At 60.2% G+C, this 19,824-nt stretch overlaps 1 protein-coding gene across 1 annotated transcript in view; it reads left to right on the top strand.

Moving 5' to 3' along the window:
* Positions 1-5,775: 5,775 nt before the first annotated feature.
* The window catches only part of RNF213 (ring finger protein 213), a 68,817-nt gene continuing 54,768 nt past the window's right edge, over positions 5,776-19,824 (top strand). Inside the window, exons 1-11 of the mRNA XM_081161984.1 lie at positions 5,776-5,896; positions 8,409-8,833; positions 12,049-12,486; positions 12,721-12,843; positions 13,352-13,509; positions 14,104-14,262; positions 14,600-14,802; positions 15,251-15,534; positions 16,398-16,654; positions 17,341-17,541; positions 18,786-19,008. Coding sequence (XP_081018110.1) covers positions 5,800-5,896; positions 8,409-8,833; positions 12,049-12,486; positions 12,721-12,843; positions 13,352-13,509; positions 14,104-14,262; positions 14,600-14,802; positions 15,251-15,534; positions 16,398-16,654; positions 17,341-17,541; positions 18,786-19,008 — 2,568 coding nt within the window. The 5' untranslated portion in view covers positions 5,776-5,799. The remainder of the gene's footprint in view (positions 5,897-8,408; positions 8,834-12,048; positions 12,487-12,720; positions 12,844-13,351; positions 13,510-14,103; positions 14,263-14,599; positions 14,803-15,250; positions 15,535-16,397; positions 16,655-17,340; positions 17,542-18,785; positions 19,009-19,824) is intronic.

Here is a 19,824-nt window from a genome sequence, read left to right as displayed (position 1 = left end):
TGCATGCGGGTGCGTGTTCAGTCTCGCGTCCTCGGGGCCCCGTCCTGGTGGTGCTCTAAGCTTCGTTCCCATGCAGCCACTACTGTGAGTTATTTGTTGTGGTAATAAATCGGGAAGACGTGGTTTTCCGTGGCCACCTGGAACCGTGTGCCGTGGTTTACTTAGTGGGCCCCTGCGCGTGGACTGTTGCCGGGTCAGCCTGTAAGGGCAGGTTTTAAACTCAACCCGATCCTTGGAGGGACACCCTTGTGCGAGTCACACCGGGACAGCCGTGCTCCTGGGCTTTCTTTGAGAAAACTCACTGCGCACACGGCCAAGGCGCCACAGCGTCCGTGGTCCCTTCACGTGGCACAGACTAGAGGGGGAAGTTAACGAGCCGGGAGTGGCCTGGTGTGTAGTTGGCACTGAATAAGCAGTCCCTGCTGCTAGGGACGGACCGGCTCTCGCTCTCTCTTGTCCACTGTTGTCACCTTGCTGTTGGGGAACTGAGTGTCCGATGCACCTGGGGCCGATGTAATTGAAGTTCAGATGGCGTCACACTGGATCAGGGTGGCTCCTAAACCCAACTTCTGGTGTCCTTCTGAGCAGGGAGAGCACTGTCCTGGGAGCCACGGGGGTTGCTCAGCGACGTCCCTCCCCGCCCGACCCGCCCGTCCTGTCTCCCTAAATAAGCAGGACGGTTGTTTCCCGTCAGGGCTGTTCGTCTTCACGGGCCTGCAGCCCCAGGTGGCTGCCCCCATCCCACCCCCACTGTTCTCACCTGGGATTGTCTGGAACAGTTTTCACCCCGTGGGACCAACCGATCAGGACCCGCAGTCGAGAACATCCAGGCCGAGAAATCGGCCTCCCGCAGCCAAGCCTGCCCTGCCCGAGCCGCACTCAGAGCCCACGGTGAGTGACCTCGCTGCAGAGTCCGACTCCGGCCCCTCGGAGACCGGCGATGGAACTCGGGAGGCTGGTGAGCAGATGCCATCAAAGCTGCAACTACAGGCCCCTGTTGTTCTGTGTGGGTTTCACTGACGTGGCTCCGAATAAATGAGGCTTTCTGTGCTGCCCGCCTGGCCACACAAGCCCTGCTTTGAGCCGGCCGGATGCCGGGCTCTGGCCAGGGCCCCTTGTTCTCGGCTTCCCACCACACTTCCCTGCCCTGCGAAGTGCCTCTCTGCTGGCCCCGCACTATGGCAGGACCATGTCCCTGCAGGTGACCCCAGGATTTTCTTTTTTTTTTTTAACCCTCGAGGATATTTTTCCATTGCTTTTTCAGAGAGTGGGAGGGAGAGAGAGGGAAACATCGATGTGAAAGAGACATCGATTGGTTGCCTCCCCGACCAGGGCCAGAATCAAGCCTGCAACCCAGGTACCTGTCCTTGGCCGGAATTGAACCCGGGACCCTTCAGTCCATGGGCCAATGCTCTAACCACTGAGCTGAACCAGCCAGAGCGACCCCAGGGTTTTCCAGATACGCAGGGGAGCGGCCAGCCGGGGCCCAAAAATCCATTCTGCAAATACTGACAGTTGCAGTGACACGATCGAGGACATTTCAGATGAGCCAACATCCGTAGGACCAGGCGGGGTTCAGCGGGGGGCTGGTGGCTACATCCAGGGCTCCTGTGCTGACGTCCTGCCGCTGAGCCCAGGGTAGTGACTGGCGGACTTTCCCGGAAGATCCTGTGGGAGGAGCGGCCCTTTTCGGGCACCGGGCCAAGACGAGGGGGTGTCCAGGCTCAAGCCCGCAGAGTCCACACCACCGTCTTTTTAGGGACAGAGCTGGAGGTGGCACCACCTGGAGCCTTCCTCAAGTCTCCCCCTCATCCCACGACCCCTCCTCCGCCGGGCCGGCTCTGTCTGTCCCGGCTCCTCCTCACAGAGCCAACCACGCCTGCCATAGTCCTTGTGTTTTGCTATTTTCTAATTACATCCGATCATTTATATGTTACTTATGTCACACTTTTTTTTTAGATTTAAAACACCACGTGCCCGGCTGGCGTGGCTCAGTGGTTGAGTGTTCAGCTAGGAACCGGGAGGTCACACGGTTCGATTCCGGGTCCAGGCACCTGCCCGGGTTGTGGGCTCGGTCCCCAGTTGGGAGTGTGCAGGACGCAGCTGACCAATGACTCTCGTCGTTGATGTTTCTGTTTCTCTCTCCCTCTCCTTCCTCTCTCTGAAATCAAAAAATTTTTTTTTAATTCTAAATCAGGCGGATCGCCTCGTGGGTCGTATAAAATGTCCAGCCACTGTGCCGCACAGGTGAAGGATGTGATGGTGTCGACTGGAATTTTTAAAAAGGTTTTGGAAAGAATTCTGATTCCTAAAGGCTGCGTCGGGTTTTACAAAGACGCTGCACAGGCGGGTAGCTGTGTCCTCAGGCGACGTGGCTGGTCCAGGCGGTGGGTCTGGACCCCACCAGGCTGCGGTGGGTCCCCTGCCCCCTTTGCTGGCCCCTCAACCGCTCCTGTGACTTTGGGGACGGCCCAGAGCTCGGACGCGCACATGGGTGTTACCAAGCATGGGAACCTACCAAGCACAGGGACTGATGGTGACACCAGCTTTGGGGAGAAGAGCTTTCGTTGCGGGTTGGTGGCCGGAGACAGGAGGCAGGGCTCAAATCTGTCCCCCATCTAGGGTTCTGGCCGGATTTTACGGGGTTTCAGCACCATATCTTCCTGGACAGTGGACCCTCTGCCCTGGAAGGTTCCTGTCCTGTACCATCCCTTGATTCCAAGGGGAGAGCAGTTAAGGGTTCACACGTGTCACCAGTAAGTGGGGTAAACTTTGGTTCCGGGTCTTGTTAGAAGCAGGGTGAGAGCAGTGTGATCCGGTTCTGCAGCTACGTGGGCATGTCCACAAGCTGCCACCGCCCCTCAGGCACACGCGGGAGGCTCCCCAGCCCGGAAGGGGTCTGGGTCTTGCCCCGCACTCCGCTGGACGCAGATGAGCTCTGCTGGCATGTCCCCCCCCATCAGGTGGCAGCGGCAGGGCGGGCAGGGCTGGGCTTTCCCTTTACCTTCTGTGCCTGCAGAGGGGTCCCACTGGGGGACTGTGTCTGAGCACTGGGTTCCCACAGAGCCTGTCCTGCTGGGCCCCAGAAGGTCCAGCCCAGTTCAGCCCACTGCCCTCCAGCGAAAGCTCTGTGGCCAGGGCCAGTCTGCCCCACTGGGCGCCCCCTTCTTTCAGGCAAATTTTCTCCCCGGGCCCCCAGTAAGTCACCACAAGGCCACAGCAGCAGTGGACGAGGCCTGGGTCCTGCCCAGGTCCCGGATGAACTAGACGGTGGGCGCAGCTGGTTGTACATGGGATCCGGCACCTGCGCAGACTGCGGGTAAATACAAGAGAGCGCTCGGCCACCCTGCTCAGGTCCCGGGCACACGCCTGGGCTCACCCCCAGGTGCTGGGATCGAATGGCCGGCAGAAGTCCGTCCAGCAAGTGGGGGACGTGGGAGGGGAGCCCCCAGAAGGACTGAGCCTGCTGTTTGCAGCCCAAGGGAAGGACAGTGTGACTGCGCAGTGTGGACCAGGAGCCCAGGGCTGGAGGGAGGTGGGTGAGGCGGGAACCGGCTTTGTCTTTCAGAATAATTATTTTAATCGGCACTGGTAGCAGCAGTGAGCAGAGCCAGGCTCCCACCAGTGCCCTTGGGCTCTGCTGGTTGGCAGGGGAGAGGGTCGTGAGGTGTAAATAAGTTACATCAGACCCTTTGCTCAGGGCCTGGAGCACCAGTGTTTGCTGTATTAGCATTATTATTTTATTTCTCACCTGATTTTTTCCCATTGCTTCTCAGAGTGGAAAGGAGAGAGAGAGAGAAACATCGATGTGAGAGAGACACATCCATTGGTTGCCTCCCACACGTGCCCCGACCGGGCCAGGGATGGAACCTGCAACAGAGGCACGTGCCCTGGGCCGGAATCGAACCTGGGACCCTTCAGTCCGCAGGCTGGAGCTCTAATCGTTGAGCCAAACGGTTCAGGGCTACTATTATTATTATTAATTCCCCAGCAGCCCCAGGGCGCAGGAATTTGAGCTCACAGGGCAGGGCGGGGTGCAGACCCCACCCAGGTGGGCTCTTGGTTATCAGTGACCAACAGGAGCCCCGAGCGTGGGCAGCAGCCCCCCGCTTGCTTTATCCGTACGCCGGGGCTGGTGACCTCCACTCTGCACCAGAGTGGCCTGAAGCTCAGCTTAGTGACCCTCCTGGTGGCCGCAGGGCCGTCCTCCAGCTGGCTGCCGTCTCTGTAAGGTCGTACAAGGGGCTGGGCACGGTGCAGGGACCTGGGCGCATCCCTACCTCCCACGCCAAGGGCTCCTGGATCCGGCCAGCTGGGCGGGAGCGGCTGGGGGAGACGCGGATGCGGCCCCCGCGGAGTTGGTGCCGCCCGCCTGCCCTGGCAGGAGACGCCGCCCCGGGCTCCGGGTCACTGGAGGGCCCCACAGGCGGGACATTCCCGTCACACCTGTGCGGACCAGGGGGAGCCGGCGGAGGTGGGAGGAGGGCAGGACTGGGCTCAGGAAATGAAACCGACGTGGGTCCAGGGGTGCCAAAGGTGAGAGCGGGCTGGTGACGTGGGCGCAGGGGTGCCAAGGGTGAGAGCGGGCTGGCGGGGTGCAGGCGGGATGCGGGTCCCGTGAGTGCTCGCCTGCCCGGCGGGTGAGCCAGGGGTGCAGGGCCCCCTGCGTGCTGGGTGCGGGTCACATGGATGCGAGGGTGCCCCACAGGTCGAGGTCTCGGGGTCACTGCGCCCGGCTGGGGCAAGCGGGCAGTGGCTTCTGCGTCCTGGTGCGCCTCTGCCCGCTGTTCCCTCCCCTGAGGTGACTTCTTCCTGAGCCGCCGGTTTCGTTTTCACTGCCAGGAACCCGCCCCCCCCGCAGGCGTGCAGCGCGCATTCTGAGGCCCCGGCGACACTCCCCAAGGCCCAGCCGCGGGCGCGGGGACCCCAGGCGGGAAGTATGAGGTTGGCCCCTGAGAAGGGGCCTCTGCCTGGCTGGCAGTGGACTGGGGGGGCCAGACCTGGGGTCGCGCCTCCCCCAGGAAGCCGGCCCTTTCACTCACGGCAACAGTGGAACCTGTTTCATACACTTTTACAAGAATGTTCTCTCTGCCCACATCACCCCACCGCCCCGGGCGCAGGGTTCTTCCCAGCGGCTCCCGCCCAGGCCAGCGCCTGTTTGGTGGGGGGCGTGAGAGCCATGGGGGGGGGGAGCGCAGGCTGAAGGAGTTCCGAGCGGGGAGGGGCCTGGGCCCCCTCCGGCCCCAACCCCATCCGGGACCCCATCCAGCCGGGCAGGACCCACTCCAGCCCCTAGGTTCCTTGGGTGGTGGTTGGGGGAATGGGCTTTGAGTTGGGGCAGAGCTCAACGGCTGGAAATAAAGGGAAAGGGAAGCCTGGAAGCCGATAGAGCAGTGGATTCCCACCCTGAGGCCCCCAGCCCACCCTGAGGTGCAGGTGGGACACCGGACACTTCAGTGAGGTTGCTGGCCCTGCTGTGAGTTTCCCGGTCCGTGGGGGAGGTCATTGGTGGTCCGTGGGGAAGGTCACCGGTGGTCCGTGGGGAAGGTCATTGGTGGTCCGTGGGGAAGGTCATTGGTGGTCCATGGGGAAGGTCATTGGCGAGGTTAATGTAAGAAACACTGAGACCTGTGAAGGGATTTGTGAGCTGCAGGGGAGGGGCTCAGGCTAGGGGCTGTTATTTCACTTTCCGGAAAATGAAACTGAAGCAGGACTGTGGTCACGTGACAGGTGGCTGGGAATAAAGGCGGTCCCTTCCCCCGACACTCGCTTCCGATCTGCCGGGGCACCGCCGGCGGAATGGAGTGTCCGTCCTGCGGGCACGTTTCCGAAACGCGAGCGCCCAAGTTCTGCAGCGAGTGTGGACACAGGCTGCCCCCCGCGGGCCCCGCTCCGGGTAAGGCCCGGGTGCCCATGGGCACGGGGGTGTGGGTGTGGGTGGGTGTGGCGCGAGCGAGCACGGGAGGGGGGGCGGTCAGCGCAGTCCTGCCAAACGTTCAAACCTGTGGAGAATCTTTGTGTTTATTTGAGCCAAACCGTCCACAACTGCCAGGGAGCAGAATCTCGGCGGGTTCAGATAATGCCCCGAGAGTGGCAGTTCTGCACCTTGTTTTATGCGTTACAATCAAAAGAGGAGACGCCAGGGGGTTCCCCGAAGTCCAGGGGTGATGGAGGAGGGAGGCGGGAGCAGGCAAAGCGGGAAACCTTGGGGCTGGGTAAGAAGTGAAAGGACAGACGCACTCCTTTCACTTAGGTGGGCGCCGGCTGGTTAACGGTCAGTGATTAACGTGGTTTCAGTGACAGTGAGAAGCGTACGGTCTCTGCCCGGGTGCCCTGGTTGTGCCCGGGGGGGGGGGGGGTGTCTGAGAAAGGCAAGTTACACTGATGCCAAAGGAATGTTATCCCGGATGCAAACGACAAGGACCAGCCTGGGGCCCGACTGCCCTCCGTAAAATTCTTTCCGCTAAGAAGCCTTCATTTCAGACCGTCTTTGTGGTTACCCCGGGTCTCTGAGTTTGCGAAGCGGCCACGCAGCCCCCCTGAGCTGCCAGGTTAGCGTGTGGCCCCCGTGGCCCCTCCCTGGGAGCAGAAGCCCAGCGCAGCGCCAGGTCTCCTGGGGAGGAAGGGCTCTTTCTAGAGGCACTTTCCTTAGAACAGTTCTCTCCGGTCCTTTGCTGGAGGCACCTGTCACTGTTTTAGGAATTTCTATTTCATTCCTGGAGAGAATTTGAGGTTCCCCTTCCCCTTTGGGTTGGGAAGTGTGGGCTGAGCTCATCGATGGGGGGGTGGGAAGATGCTGCGTGGGAGTGGGACCCCAGGCTCGGGTGGGGGTCATCTGGTGAGGGTGACCCGTCCTGATAGGCCATGTGGGTCTCACCTGCTCACTGGCCGGCCCTGATTCTCTTGGCCTCCAGGGGCCTCAGCGATGCTTCCACCTCCCTCGGGCTGTCCCTTTCCCGCTCTGTGGTGACCTCTCCCTGGTCTGTGGTTTTGCGTGCCAACCTCTCAGGCACTGGCAGTGCCAGCTCAACCCTTTTGTCCTGGACCAGTCGCCGAAACAGCTACCCATGGCCTCCTATGTACCCCCAAACCAGCAGCTCCAGCCCGCCCCCCAGCACCTCCCTCCCTCCCCCCCTTCCTCACACCCCACATCAGTTCCCAGGAGACCCCGCTGGCCAGAGCCTGCCCAGGGAGGTGTCTCCCTCCCCCTCGCCTGGCCACCCCGAGTGCCCCTCCAGGGCCCCCTGACTGCCTCTCCGGCAGCGCCTCCCCCCAGCCCCCTGGCCTCTTCCTTCCGGGGACACCCTGGGCCTGCTCTGACCCCAGGGACACACACAGCTTCCAGCCTGCTGGCTTCTCGGCTTCCTCCCACCCTGGCTGTGCTTCTAGAGGAACAGAAAGTGAAACCGAGATGCTGGGGGCGGGGGCTCCTCCTTCCACCCTGGGGCGGGGGGCATCCTGCTGCTGAAGGCAGGGTGGGTGGGACCTGCCCAGGCCCCGGGGTCTGGGGCAGTGGGAAGGGAACGTGTGGAAAGTTCCAGGCCACCCCGGGCCTAGGGGGAGAGTGGCTGGCTTTTCCAGGGGCGATGTCGTGCTGGTCCCACAGTGGTGGGGGTTAGGGGACCTTCCTCACCCCAAGTCCCCTCTGCTCCAGCCAGTGCCCCAGGGGACTCAGGTGGGACTTCCAGGTGGGACTTTGAATACTGGAAGGTTATGGACAATATATATTTTTTATTTTCTGCATTTCTACATTGTGTGGGTTTTTTTTGAAACCCTGCAGGAGGCCAGGGTGGGGGTTGGGGGCACTGGGGCCCAAGCTGGCTACTCTGTCCAGGAGCAGGAGGATTCCAAGGCCTTCTTGGGACAGTCACCTGCTTTCCCCTGACATCTGACCCACGGGCATCTGCTGTCGGGGTGGAAGATGTTTCCTTCCACCCTTCCAGGCTCTTTGGCTGATTTAATAAGTAAATTGACGTAAGATCAGATTAGCAGAACAAAAACATTTAGGAACGTGAGTGCCTCCCGTATACCTGGGAGAGGCCCAGGAAAACTGAGTGAAGCTCCCAAATGGCCAAAGCCACCACCTTAAACCATCTTGGGGGGAAGACAAGAGGAGGTGCCTGGGGTGGGGAGTCAGGGCGACCGGGAGTCTCCGGGCAAGGTCACTACGCCCGTTGAAGCGGCTGCCCTCACTTGGATAAGAGCTCCTGGAGATGAGGTCCCTGTCCTCCTGCGGCTGTGAGGGGGGGACCCCGACAAGTGGAGGTTTCCCCCACAAACACAAATGTCTCTCCCACAAGGTGCCTCCTCAGTGTTCAGAGCCTCCTGTGACTGCCCTTTCTTAGAAACAGCTCAAAATAATACCCAGAGGGTAGGGTGACAGATTCTTCCCTTCACGGCCTTTGTAGAGTCTGAAAGCAACCCGACGGTGACAGCGGTCCCCGATGGGGAGACAGAGGGCAGACGGCAGCTGATGGGGGATGGTGGCCCCAAGGTGACGGCGGTCCCTGAGGGGGAGATGGAGAGCGGACAGGAGCTGATGGAGGAAGGTGGCCCCAAGGTGACGGCGGTCCCCGAGGGGGAGATGGAGAGCGGACAGGAGCTGATGGAGGAAGGTGGCCCCAAGGTGACGGCGGTCCCCGAGGGGGAGATGGAGAGCGGACAGGAGCTGATGGAGGAAGGTGGCCCCAAGGTGACGGCGGTCCCCGAGGGGGAGATGGAGAGCGGACAGGAGCTGATGGAGGAAGGTGGCCCCATCCCATCCCTGGGCTCCAGTGACCAGCAGGAAGACCTGGACAAGCCTGGCTCCCAGGCCTCCAGGACCAGCAGAAAGGTGAGTGCAGGCCCCTGGCAGGTGGGCTCCTGGCTCTGCCCAGGTGCTGTTTCCTACTATGGTTCCCTCTGCTGCTGGCCGTGGTTCCCTGTGTCCCCACACCACTGCCCCAGAACTGCCCACTGCAGCCCAACCATTGACCCCTGCATGCTGGGCAGTGGCAGAGCTGCCCTCCTTTCCCTGTCCCTGCTTTGTTACCTGGTCTCCAGGTTCCTGTCCCTCTGGGGTCTCCACCTGCCATTTCCTCCCACCAGACCCGGCACACCACGGCCCAGTAGCTGCAGCTGGGCAGGTCTGGATGGCTGTGCTTCTGCCCCGTGGGTGTCTGCCCCTCTCTGGTCCTCTTTGCATTGATAGTGCTGACCCCAAAGTGCCTCTAAGCTCCAGGGACAGGGCAGGTACTCGGGAAAGACCTCAGGAAGCTGTTGTTTTCTGACAAGTGTCAGACCCCAAGTGACCCCTGGGTAAGGGACCAGGCCGGAGCCCTAGGCCGGGCTTGCAGGGCAGTTACCCAGGCAGGGTCAGGGAGAATCGGGAGAGGCCCCTGTGTCAGATCGGCAGACTATACATTTTTTGGTGAGCCGCAGACCCCTAGTCATTAGTTTCTGTGCCGTGAGACGAAACGGGTGGGGACCGCTGCCCCAGTTGCTGCTTTGGAGCCACCGCTCAGGTGCAGAGGGGCGCCTCCCGCTTCGTGCGCGTCCTCTCAGTTCTACAGCAGAGCAGCGGTCGCTCAGGAGCTCAGGCCCCTGCCCGGGGACAGGGCCGCAGGGAAAGCGCTCTGGCCCAGCCCGGTGCCCAGGTGCTGGCAGGAGGTGTTGGGCTGGGTGCCGGGGGGGGGGGGGGGGGGGGGGGGGGGGAAGGGGACACCTCTCGGCTCTGGGGTCCTCCCGATCAGCACCCGCACTCCTCGCCTTCCCTCCTGCTAGCCTGTGCTCTCACGGGCTCTCACGGGCTCTCAGCCCTGGCAGTGGGTGCCTCTTTGGGGTCCCCAGCTGCCCCTTCCCCACCGGGTACTCCCCACCTGGCACTTGAGTGAGCGAACTGGGCCGCCTGCCTCCCTGGGCCAGACCGAGGCCTCTGAGTGAGGGTTTGCTTTTTTGGGTGGAAGAAGCTGATGCTGGTCGTAAAATCACAGGTGCCTGTGACCAAAAAACCCTTAGACTTAGCAGACTATTTTCTAGTTCCCTGTGCACTCAGAGCGAGCATCGCACGGCTTTTAGGTTGAGTAAAATGCACAATAGCCGGGGCAGAGCCTGCTGCATGTACAGCGTGTGCAGCCGTGTGCAGCCGTGTGCAGCCGTGTACACCCCCCCAATCCAGAGACGGAACATCTCAGCCCCCGAAGGCTCCCTCGTGTCTCTCCCCAGACAAAAAGTCCTTCATTAAGAAAAACGTTTAAGTGAAATGTTAAGTCCACGTGAAGGACATTTGTAACATAGATGCAGGGTTAGTAAACGGAGCACCGCTTCTGCTCCACTCACCTGCAACATGGACATCGCTAAGCTACTGGGTTCTGCTCCCAACCACCCCAACCGCTTCCCCCCACGTCCCACTTGTCCCTGCTGTCCGGGCGTGTCCCAGTCACAGGGGCGTTTGCGTTCACCGTGCACAGTCCTGACTCCTGTGGTCCTCACTTTGCCTTTTGGGAAATGGCCATATTCGGAATGGGCCAAATTAAAGACCACGTTAGTTAGGAAGGCACACGTATGTGTATGTGTGGCGAGGACCGTATGTGTACAAAGCTTACATATATAAACCACATTAAAACTTGACTCTTGTCAAGGGGAAGTTTAGGCTTCAGCCCCAAGCCCTGCATGCTGGGCGTGCTGGGCCGGTCAGATGTGTGGCAGGTGCTGGGTGCACCCCAGCCCCCCTAAATGTAGTTGAGAACCGTACATCACTGGTGCACAATCTGAGTCCTGTTCTAGAAGGTCTCGAGGCAGCTGACAGGAAACGTGTAAAATAAGACCAAGAAAAAGAGAGAAGCCAGGCAAGACCACGAAGACAGACCCCACGTCAGAGGGGCCCAACCCACGGCAGGACCTGAGGGTGCGGCCCCGACGGCCGCCAGTGGGGGGGGCGTGCGGGCCTCCGGGACGCAGAGCCTCCGGGACGCCCGGGATGCAGGGGCGTTTACCTAATGAAATGGAAGCCTCAGGCACCTGTGGTGGCCGGGGCTCGGGACCCTGGATACAGCAGCAAACACAGCAGACTCTCAGACGTCCGTTCCAGACGGGAGAGGAAACAAGCAAATGCATGTGTTGTGTGTGTGCATGCATGTGCGTGCGTATGCATATGAGTGTGCATGTATGCGCGAGTGTGTATACGTGGGTGCAGGTGTGCGTACACGTGTGCATGTGTGCACGTGCGTGAGTGTGTATACATGTGCCTCCGTGTGTGTGCGGCATGCATGTGCATGAACATGCATGCATGTGTGTCTATATGTGTGCGTGTGTGCTTGTGAGTGTGCATGAGGGGGTGACATGAAACAGGTGGCAGCTGGGAGGCCTGGAATCTTCCTCCAGGGCTGCCCAGGGTGGCCGTGTGTAGTGCTTGTCGTCGGCAGGTCCACAGGAGGTCTGCCCAGGCTCACTGGAGGAAAACCAGGAGCCCAGGCAGAACAAGGCTCCCCCACCCCATGCGCGGACCCACCCTCTGCCCTCCCGTCCCCCCACCCCAGCTCACTCAACCCAGGCAGGTGCGGACCCGCGAGGCCAGGGTCCACACCAGCCTTCGGGGGCCACAGGTCACTCGCAGAGCATTGTCCGGGTGGGTCCTCGGACGGTCCCGCCACACCTGCTTCTCACAATTGCACTTCTGATTCCATAGCTGGGAGCTGTCGCCTCTGAGCCAGAGTCTCCTGCACGGGGCTCCGCGGGCCTGCGCACGGGCGGGGTGGAACCATGCTCTCTAACGTCCCAACACCGTCCTCATGGGGCTGTCCCATCTGAAGGAGGTTCCCGGGGGCGTTGTCCGCAGTGCTTTGGCCGCACCGCCAGCCGCTGGTCCCTCAGTTCTGTCCACCCAGCCCTTTCCTTTTGTGTCTCAACTTCATTCTTTCCAAGATGAAGAGGTGGCAGGTCCCTTGGGTGTCAGGTGGTCAGTGTAGCTGAGCTTGACCGTCTTGAGCAACCGAAAGGAAATTGGAGGGAAACGTGGATGAGAGTCGAATGCACCTAAGAGGTAAAATTAGCGTCTCTTTTTCTGTCTAGAGCAAGAGGAACAAAAGGAAACGCAACGCCTCCCAGTCCACAGGGCCGGAGTCCCTGTCGCCCTGCCCCTCCATCCCATGTAGTCTGGATTCGCTTGCAGACCCTGGGGTCCAGGACGCAGCCCTGCCCCAAGGCGCAGCTCGGCAGGGTGGTCCTCCCAGCGATGGCCGCAGAGGGTCTCCGCAAGGCCAGGCTGCGGGAGGAGCAGAGGCGGCCTCGAGAGCCAGCGTGGCCGCCCAGGATCAGACACCCGGAGGTGCCCTCCCAGGAGTGAAGGGCCAGGGGGGCGCCAGCCCCTCCGCCTCTGCCGGTGCCGGTGTTCCCGGGAAGGAAGGCGCTGCCCCGGAGCTCCCGCTGCCCCAGTCGCCGGGGGACCGCTCTGAGCCCAGGGCTGAACCGCAGGCTGATGGGCAGCGGGCCGGGGACCCCGCCTCTGGGGTGAGTTGTGGGGGCGGCATGGTCGTGTGGTGGGGTTCCAGGGTCGCCTCCCTGTCTTAGAATCACGTTGTCCTCTGGGACCTGCTCTCCACCCCGAACCGCTGACCCCATCACGGGGCCACTGACCCCATCACCAGGCTGGAGACCACGCTGACCCTGACGCCAGGGAGTCACAGTCTCCCTGTCCGTGTTGTCTCCTTGGCTCTGATGTTTTGGCGGCTTTATTTCTTCCAGACAACTGAGGTCGTGGCCGAGCCAGCGAAGCCGGGGAAGGCGCCTGAGAAGGCCGTCCATCAAAAGACTCAGAAACCGAAACAGCAGGCCGCCAGCGCCCCCGCTCCCCAAGAACCCCACCAGGTGGAGTGTCCCGTTGTGCGGGAGGGTGTCCGCGTCCCTGCAGTCTGTCCCACGGTCGCTCCTTTTGGTCCCGTCCCTGCCACCGCTCGTCTTTCATTCAGCTCCTCACTGAATAGGTGGTGGGGTGGAGTGTGAACGGACCCGCTCCTGCCTCTGAGCTCACGCGAGAGGGGGGAGAGACGGGCCGTGGGGAAGGAGGGTGAGGGCTGGAGGACACCGGGGCGGTGCCCAGGGGTCGTGGCCAGGCAAGGCCTCTCCGAGGAGGGGTCTGCAGTGGACACCTGGATGGGGGAGAGGCAGGCCACAGGGAGATGAGGGCCGTGTCCCTTGCAGAGGGAATGGCACGTGCAGGGCCCTGAGGCAGGGATCAGCAGGAAGGTGGTGCCCTGCAAGGGGTGAGGGGAGGAGGTTGGGTGCGAGGTCCTTGGAGGCCGTGGTGGGTGCCCCGGACTGTTGGGGGCAAACTTGGAGGCTGGTGTTAAAGGTTGGGGTTGGTGATTTATCCCAGAAAGCCAAAACCAAGGGCAAGACCGCCGTTCCTGAAGCAGAAGCCAAGCCAGAGGACCCGAAGAAGCCTGAAGGGAGTGACAGGACCCACCTGGCTGCTGCGCAGAGCGAGAAGGACCAGGAGAGCCTGAAAGCTGAGGCCGGCGACCTCACGGGGAGGTAGGGTGCAAGGCAGCCCGCCCGGGGTGCAGGCTCCGCCCACAGAGGGGGTTCCCAGGAGGTGGGCGGGGAGGGCTGCCTGTTCGTGTCACGTCTGGTCTAACTGCGCAGTCACCTAGTCCCCGGGGCCCCAGAGGCAACAAGGGCCTTGCAGAACTCGGGGGAGAGGCTGGAACTCAGGGCGCTGGTCAGCGCCTCCCACCGTTGCCCCAGCCCTCGGGAGGGCACAGGCTGTCCCCTGCCCTGCGCCCCCCACCCCTGCAGAGAGGGAGTCGGGAGAGACTCACAGTGCGGGGTGTGGCCAGAGTGTCGAGGCACTTGATTGTTGCTGGGTGTGTGTTAATGCGTGGTGAGGAAACAAGGATCACGTGTATGCACACGTGCACGTGTTTGTGTGTGACCGTGCATGCGTGTACTTGTGCACGTCTGTGCGTGTGTGAGTATATGTGCGTGTTTGTGTGTGCGCGCTTGTTCGTGTGTGCATGAGTTGTGTGCACGCTTGTGTGTGCGTGTGTGCGTGTGTGTTTTGCGCGCGTAGGCGGGTGGGTAGAAAGATCCAGGTGTAACTGCCGTCTCCTGGTGGCTTTCCTGCAGCCCCCTGGGCCCCGGGGAAGGAGTCAGGGTGTACTTCCACGCCATCCTCTCCAAGGACTTCAACTTCAAGCCCGAGCACCACAGCGTATTTGTCCGGGGGGGAGAAGAACTTGGGAAGCCAGAGTGGAACCATAAAGTGTGCGAGTTGCACTGCACCAGGTGAGCGTCCTGGGGTTTGTGCGCAGCTCCTCAGGAAGTTGCCCGCCGTCCAGACTCTGACATCGGTTGCAAGAATACTTTTGAGCAAAGTCGATTTCACCCTCAGACTTCTGGAAAATGACTTTTTCAAAGAGCTCTTCCCCTTAACGCACTTGTCCTGTGTCACCACGGCCCCGGTTCTGCCCGCGCTGTCTGGGAACCCGGCCTCGTTCCGGAAGCATCCCCTCAGCCAGCACCGCTTGGTGGCTCTTGGTCTGCACTCCGAGCTCTGTTTGAGAAGAACTGAAACTTCCAGGAGGGTTTTGCGATGACCGGATGGTGTCCTCTTTGTCCACAGAGACTTAGGTGAGCACGGGTCCCTTGTTGAAGGCAGCACCGTCCTTTCCAAGCAGCTCCTGGACAAGCCCATCCCGTACAAGTACGTGGTCTCGCGTGGCAAGAACTCCACCCAGTACGAGTTTATCTTCAAGCAACCGGAGAAAGAAAAGGAGCACGTCAACCGCTGCCTGCTGGTCAGGTCGTCCCTGCTGGGCTCCGGAGGTGAGTCCCGGGGCCGTGGCGGGTCAGGAACCGGCGCTGGGGCGCGTCTCAGGAGGGCAGCCCCGTGGGTCCTATCTGCGCGGCACTGGCCCCGTCCCCGGCTCCATGTGCAATAAACCTGCACTCCAAAGCGAGTTTTCACCCAAGTTTAGCCTAAGTGCCGTGTGTAATGAAGGTTTGCGTTTCCCAAAGACAGGTTCCAGGCACTCCCGGGCCGGAGGAATCGGGTGCCCTCAGTCTCACCTACCCCCTGGCAGTGCCCGCCCACCTCTCCTAACCCGAGCCGTGCCCCGCTAGGGCCAGGCCCGTGCTGCCGACCTGCGGTGGGCACCGGCCTTCCCTGAGCACAGCTCCCTGGCCGTCCACCCTTCCTCGGTTCCTCGGGCTCACCCCCGCAGGGCAGAGCGCCCAGGTCGGGCGGGTTGTGACCTGCCCCTCTCCCTCCTAGAGTGGCATCAGTATGATGACATTATTTGCATGAGGCCCCAGGGGAAGCTGCAGGAGATCATCCGGCAGTGGTTCACGGACCAGGGGAAGAAAAACGTGAGAGCGAGGCAGATCGCCGCCTCCATCATGCTGGACGGCATCTTCAGCATCCTCGAGGCCTGGAGCGCCATCAACCTGAACAGCTTCTTCACGCAGTTCCGCCAGTTTTATTCTGTGGTCAGCGCGCCCATGGTCTACGAAGCACAGGCCCAGCCCTGGAGCTCCCTGAATTACCAGGAGAAGGAGGTATCGGGGTTCGGGGGCTACAGCCATTCCCTTCTCTACCTTGTGGACGGCCAGTGGCCCCCCACCTCCTGGTGGCCAGTTGACCCCTATACTCAGTGGGCAGCTGCAGGTGGGGGCAGGTGAGCCTTCAGCCCATTTTCTCCAAAAATTCTCTTGGAAATTCTTTGTTTTTCCTATTTTCTTCCTCCTCCCTCCACTGGCCCCACCTCTCACCTGCCCCACCCCTCACCTGGCCCCACCCCACCCCTGGCCCCACCCCTCACCTGGCCCCACCCCCACCCCTGGCCCCACCTCTCACCTGCCCCACCCCTCACCTGGCCCCACCCCACCCCTGGCCCCACCCCACCCCTGGCCCCACCCCTCACCTGGCCCCACCCCACCCCTGGCCCCACCCCTCACCTGCCCCACCCACCCCTGGCCCCACCTCATCCCTGGCCCCACCCCCACTTCTGGTCCCACCTCCAGGCAGAGTGGAAGAAGGGCTGGAACCCTCTTTACTGCCTCTCCACCTGCACTGCAGTGTGGCCGGGGCAGTTTTGAGACACATCTGGGGCCACTTCTGAGATGACCGGTGAACCCTCATAAGCATCCAGGCCCCACCTGAAAGCCCCTCCACCACCTGGGGTCTCTGGATGGCATCATTGGTGGTGGCTCCCAAAGGCCCAGGGCAGCTAGGCCCAGAGAATCGGGTGCTTGGGGTTTAGTGGGGAACCAGTGCAGTGGGGTGACCCCTTCACAGAGCTGCCCCTGCCCCTCAGGGACATGGACCTTTGCCCAGGTGACGTGGGCCTCAGGGCGGTGATGGGCAGCTCTGACCAATGGACTCAGCCCCACGGTTCGGTCTCTCTTTTCTCCTGGGTCAGGTGAAGGAAGACCTGTGGGACTATTTGAAAAAGCGGATGGAACCGTTTCTGAAAAGCAGTGAGGCCCCCCTGCCTGCAGACGCCCCCGTGCGGAGTAAAGTGAGGATGGGCCTAATCGCCCTGCACTTGGCCAAGGAACTGAAGCTCATCTTGTCTCAGCAAGACCTGGCCTCGCTCTGTAGCCTCCTGTGCCCGGCTGCCAGCTCCCCAGGGGACCTTCACGATGACCTAAGCCACATCTTTGGGACACCTCAGAGGTAATGTGTCTGTGTGCGTGTCTGTGTGACGGGGGGGGGGGGGAAGAGATAACTTTATAGCCATTTCCAGTGGTTTTCATCTAATTATAAAAATAAGTACTGCTCATAGAAGGCAGGGGAAAAATGCAAGAAATTAAAACCGCCCATAATGTTGCCACTCACTGTTGTCTTTTCAATATTTATTCCTCTTGCCCATTGATTCTCTACCTTTTTCATCTCCTAATTACTAAAATTCTGCGGCACACACCAAAAAAAAAGGCTTTGGCTGGTCTGACCGAAAAAACAGGTATAATTTTGATGCATTTACACTGAATGGATATTGTTGTGTTGGCTGTTGCCATTTTTTTTTTTTTTTAACACTCAGTCAAGGATATTTTTTCCGTTGCTTTTCAGAGAGAGTGGAAGGGGGGGAGAGAGAGACCTCGGTGTGAAAATGACGCCATCGGGAGTTTGCTGTGGGCCTCCGGAGGGGGCCTGTTCCGTGCCCTGTGCTTTGGGAGGTGCCCAGGGTGCCCTGTCTCCCGTGCTACTGTGTTCCTCCCCGGTCTGGTCCCTCTGCCCAGCCACCCGGAGGGCTCCTCTCCGCCCTGTGGGAGGAGCTGGCCCTTCCCTGGCAGGACATGGGACCAAGGGCCAGCCTGACGCTGACTCCGTCGCTCACTGCAGGGCCTCTGTTCCCTTTCCAGGTGGCGAGAGTACCTGGTGAGACTGTGCAAAGAGAGCATGGACCATGGGGTCGACCTCTGGGTGGGCACCCTGCCTGTGCTGCACCACTGCCTGGGGCAGAGCCCTCGAGGGAGGGACCCCGGCATCCAGCAGCCTGAGGAGACCTGGGCAGCCCTCCAGGGAATCCCCTTCTTGGGGTTTCGGGCAAAACACACTCATGGGTAAGTTCCGGAACCGCGCCTCCCCCCCCCCCACGGTCGCAGTGGAGTCCCACGTCTAGGGACACAGGTGACACGTCCCTTCTCGTATAATGACTTTTTAAAAAAAATGTGAAATTTTAAAAAAATACAAAAATGGCCCAGTGACAATCGTCAGGGTGTGAAGTACCGGCTTTTTCTTTGAAAAGAGAGAAAGCACAACAGTCTGCAGGGGAAATGGCGACTCCAGTGTAAGTGCAAACTTTAGATCGAAACCAGAGAAACACAAACACGGGTGAAGTGCTTACAAATAGGTTAATACCGGCCCTGGCCGGTGCGGCTCTGCGGTTCGAGGGTCGGCCCGCGGACAGAAGGGTCCGGGGTTCGGTTCCGGCCAAGGGCACGCACCTCGCTTGCAGACTTGTTCCCTGTCCCCATCGGTGTGAGAGAGATGCACATGGATGTTTCTCTCACTAAAAAAATAAAAATAAAAATAAATCAATGGAGAAAATATCCTCGGGTGAGAGTTAACAACAACAAAAAAGGGTAATTGGTGAATGGCTGCACTCACTTTGGAAGACGATATGGAGGTCCCTCGAAAAGTGAAACGTAAAATGGGCCCGCGTGTGACCCGGGTGTCCCGAGGAAACGCGGCCACTGTCTCGAAGGGATCTCTGCACCCGCCGCTCGCGGCAGCGTCCCTCGCAGCGGCCGCGATGTGGAAACAACCTAAGTGTCTGTTAACGGATGGATGGGCCAGAAAGATGCGGTGTATAAATAAAGTGGAGTATTATTCAGCCATGAAAAAGAAGGGCATTAGGCCAGGCGAGATGAGCCAGAGAGACACGAACACTGTGTGATCTCACTCATATATGGAATCTAAGCAAGTCGAACTCATAGAAACTGAGTAGAATTTGGTTACCAGGGGGCTGGGGAGACGGCAAGGGGTCCCCATGAAACACTCGCTCCTCCCCCGACCCCAGCTCCTGGTTACCTCCCTTCTGCTTCCTGTCCCCGGGCTTTTGACCACGCCGTGTACTCCAGGCAACTGGGACCACACGGTACCTGTCTCCTGCCTGCTTATTTCACTCAGCGTGATGTTCTCCAAGTTCATCCACGTTGGTCAACCCCTAATGTGCTGTTGTTTATGTTCCTTTGACCCACTACGTGGCGTTTAAATCTTTTTTGAAAACCTGGATGGGCTTTGACGCCACTTGGTCCGTGTCACGTGTCTCACGGCTCTCGCCCGGCCCCCCTTCCCCCCCCAGGAGGCAGTTGCTCCAGCTCATGGTGGAGCATCAGCACCTGCTGCGCCTGGACGAAGGCCTGTTCCGGTCCTGGCTCAGCCTGCTGCCTCTGAGCAGCCTGGCTGCCTACCTGGAGGAGTTCTCGGACCACCTGTGCTGCCACCCGGCTCGCGTCCTGGACTGTCTCGTCGGGACGCTGTACCGGCTGCAGGAGCTGGAGGAGGTCTCCACCGGGAACCTGCAGGTCTGTCATCGGCGGGGGCCCCCGAGTTCCCGGTCAGCCGCAGGGCCCCGGCGAGTGACCGTGCAGGGCCCGCTGCCCCTTCCCGGAGAACCCGACGGGGCGAAGGGCATAGAAACCGAACCCGGAGGGGCCCTGTTTCTTCCGTTTCATTAAAACTCCGGCCCTTCCTTCTTCACGTCTGCGCGAGGCAGGGCGAGACGTCACCCCGAGCGCGGGCGCACGTCACTGCTACCAGCTTCCCCTCCCATTTTGGGGGTGGAAACAATGGCATAATTTTTTAACATTTTAAAACATTTAAAATTTTTTTTTTTTTTCTTAAATATGTCTTTATTGATTTCAGAGGGAGAAATAGAAACATCAATATGAGAGTCATTGATCGGCTGCCTCCTGAGATCGAGCACGTGCCTTGACGGGGATTGAACCAGGGACCTCTTGACTCACGGTTGACATTCAACCTCAGAGCCACACCAGCTGGGCCTATAACTTTATTTTTTTATTATTTTTATTTATTTATTTATTTTAAAAAAATATATCTTTATTGATTTCAGAGAGAGGAAAGGAGAGGGAGAGAGAGAAACATCAATGATGAGAGGGTCATTGATCGGCTGCCCAGCCTGCAACCCGGGCATGTGCCCTGACCGGGAATCGAACCCCGATCGCCTGGATCCTAGGTCGACGCTCAACCGCTGAGCCAGGCCCGGCCGGGCTGGGCCTATAACTTTAATCCAGAATTTTATTTCTGGGAGATCAAGTTTAGTACTTGAGCACCTTAGACGGCGTTTGTAGGAAGAAAAGAATTCCTTGCCGGGCTTTATT

Source organism: Miniopterus schreibersii (assembly GCF_964146895.1).
Source record: "Miniopterus schreibersii genome assembly, chromosome: 16".
In the NCBI taxonomy this organism is placed as follows: Eukaryota; Metazoa; Chordata; class Mammalia; order Chiroptera; family Miniopteridae; genus Miniopterus; species Miniopterus schreibersii.
This window is presented reverse-complemented; position numbering and strand designations above follow the sequence as displayed.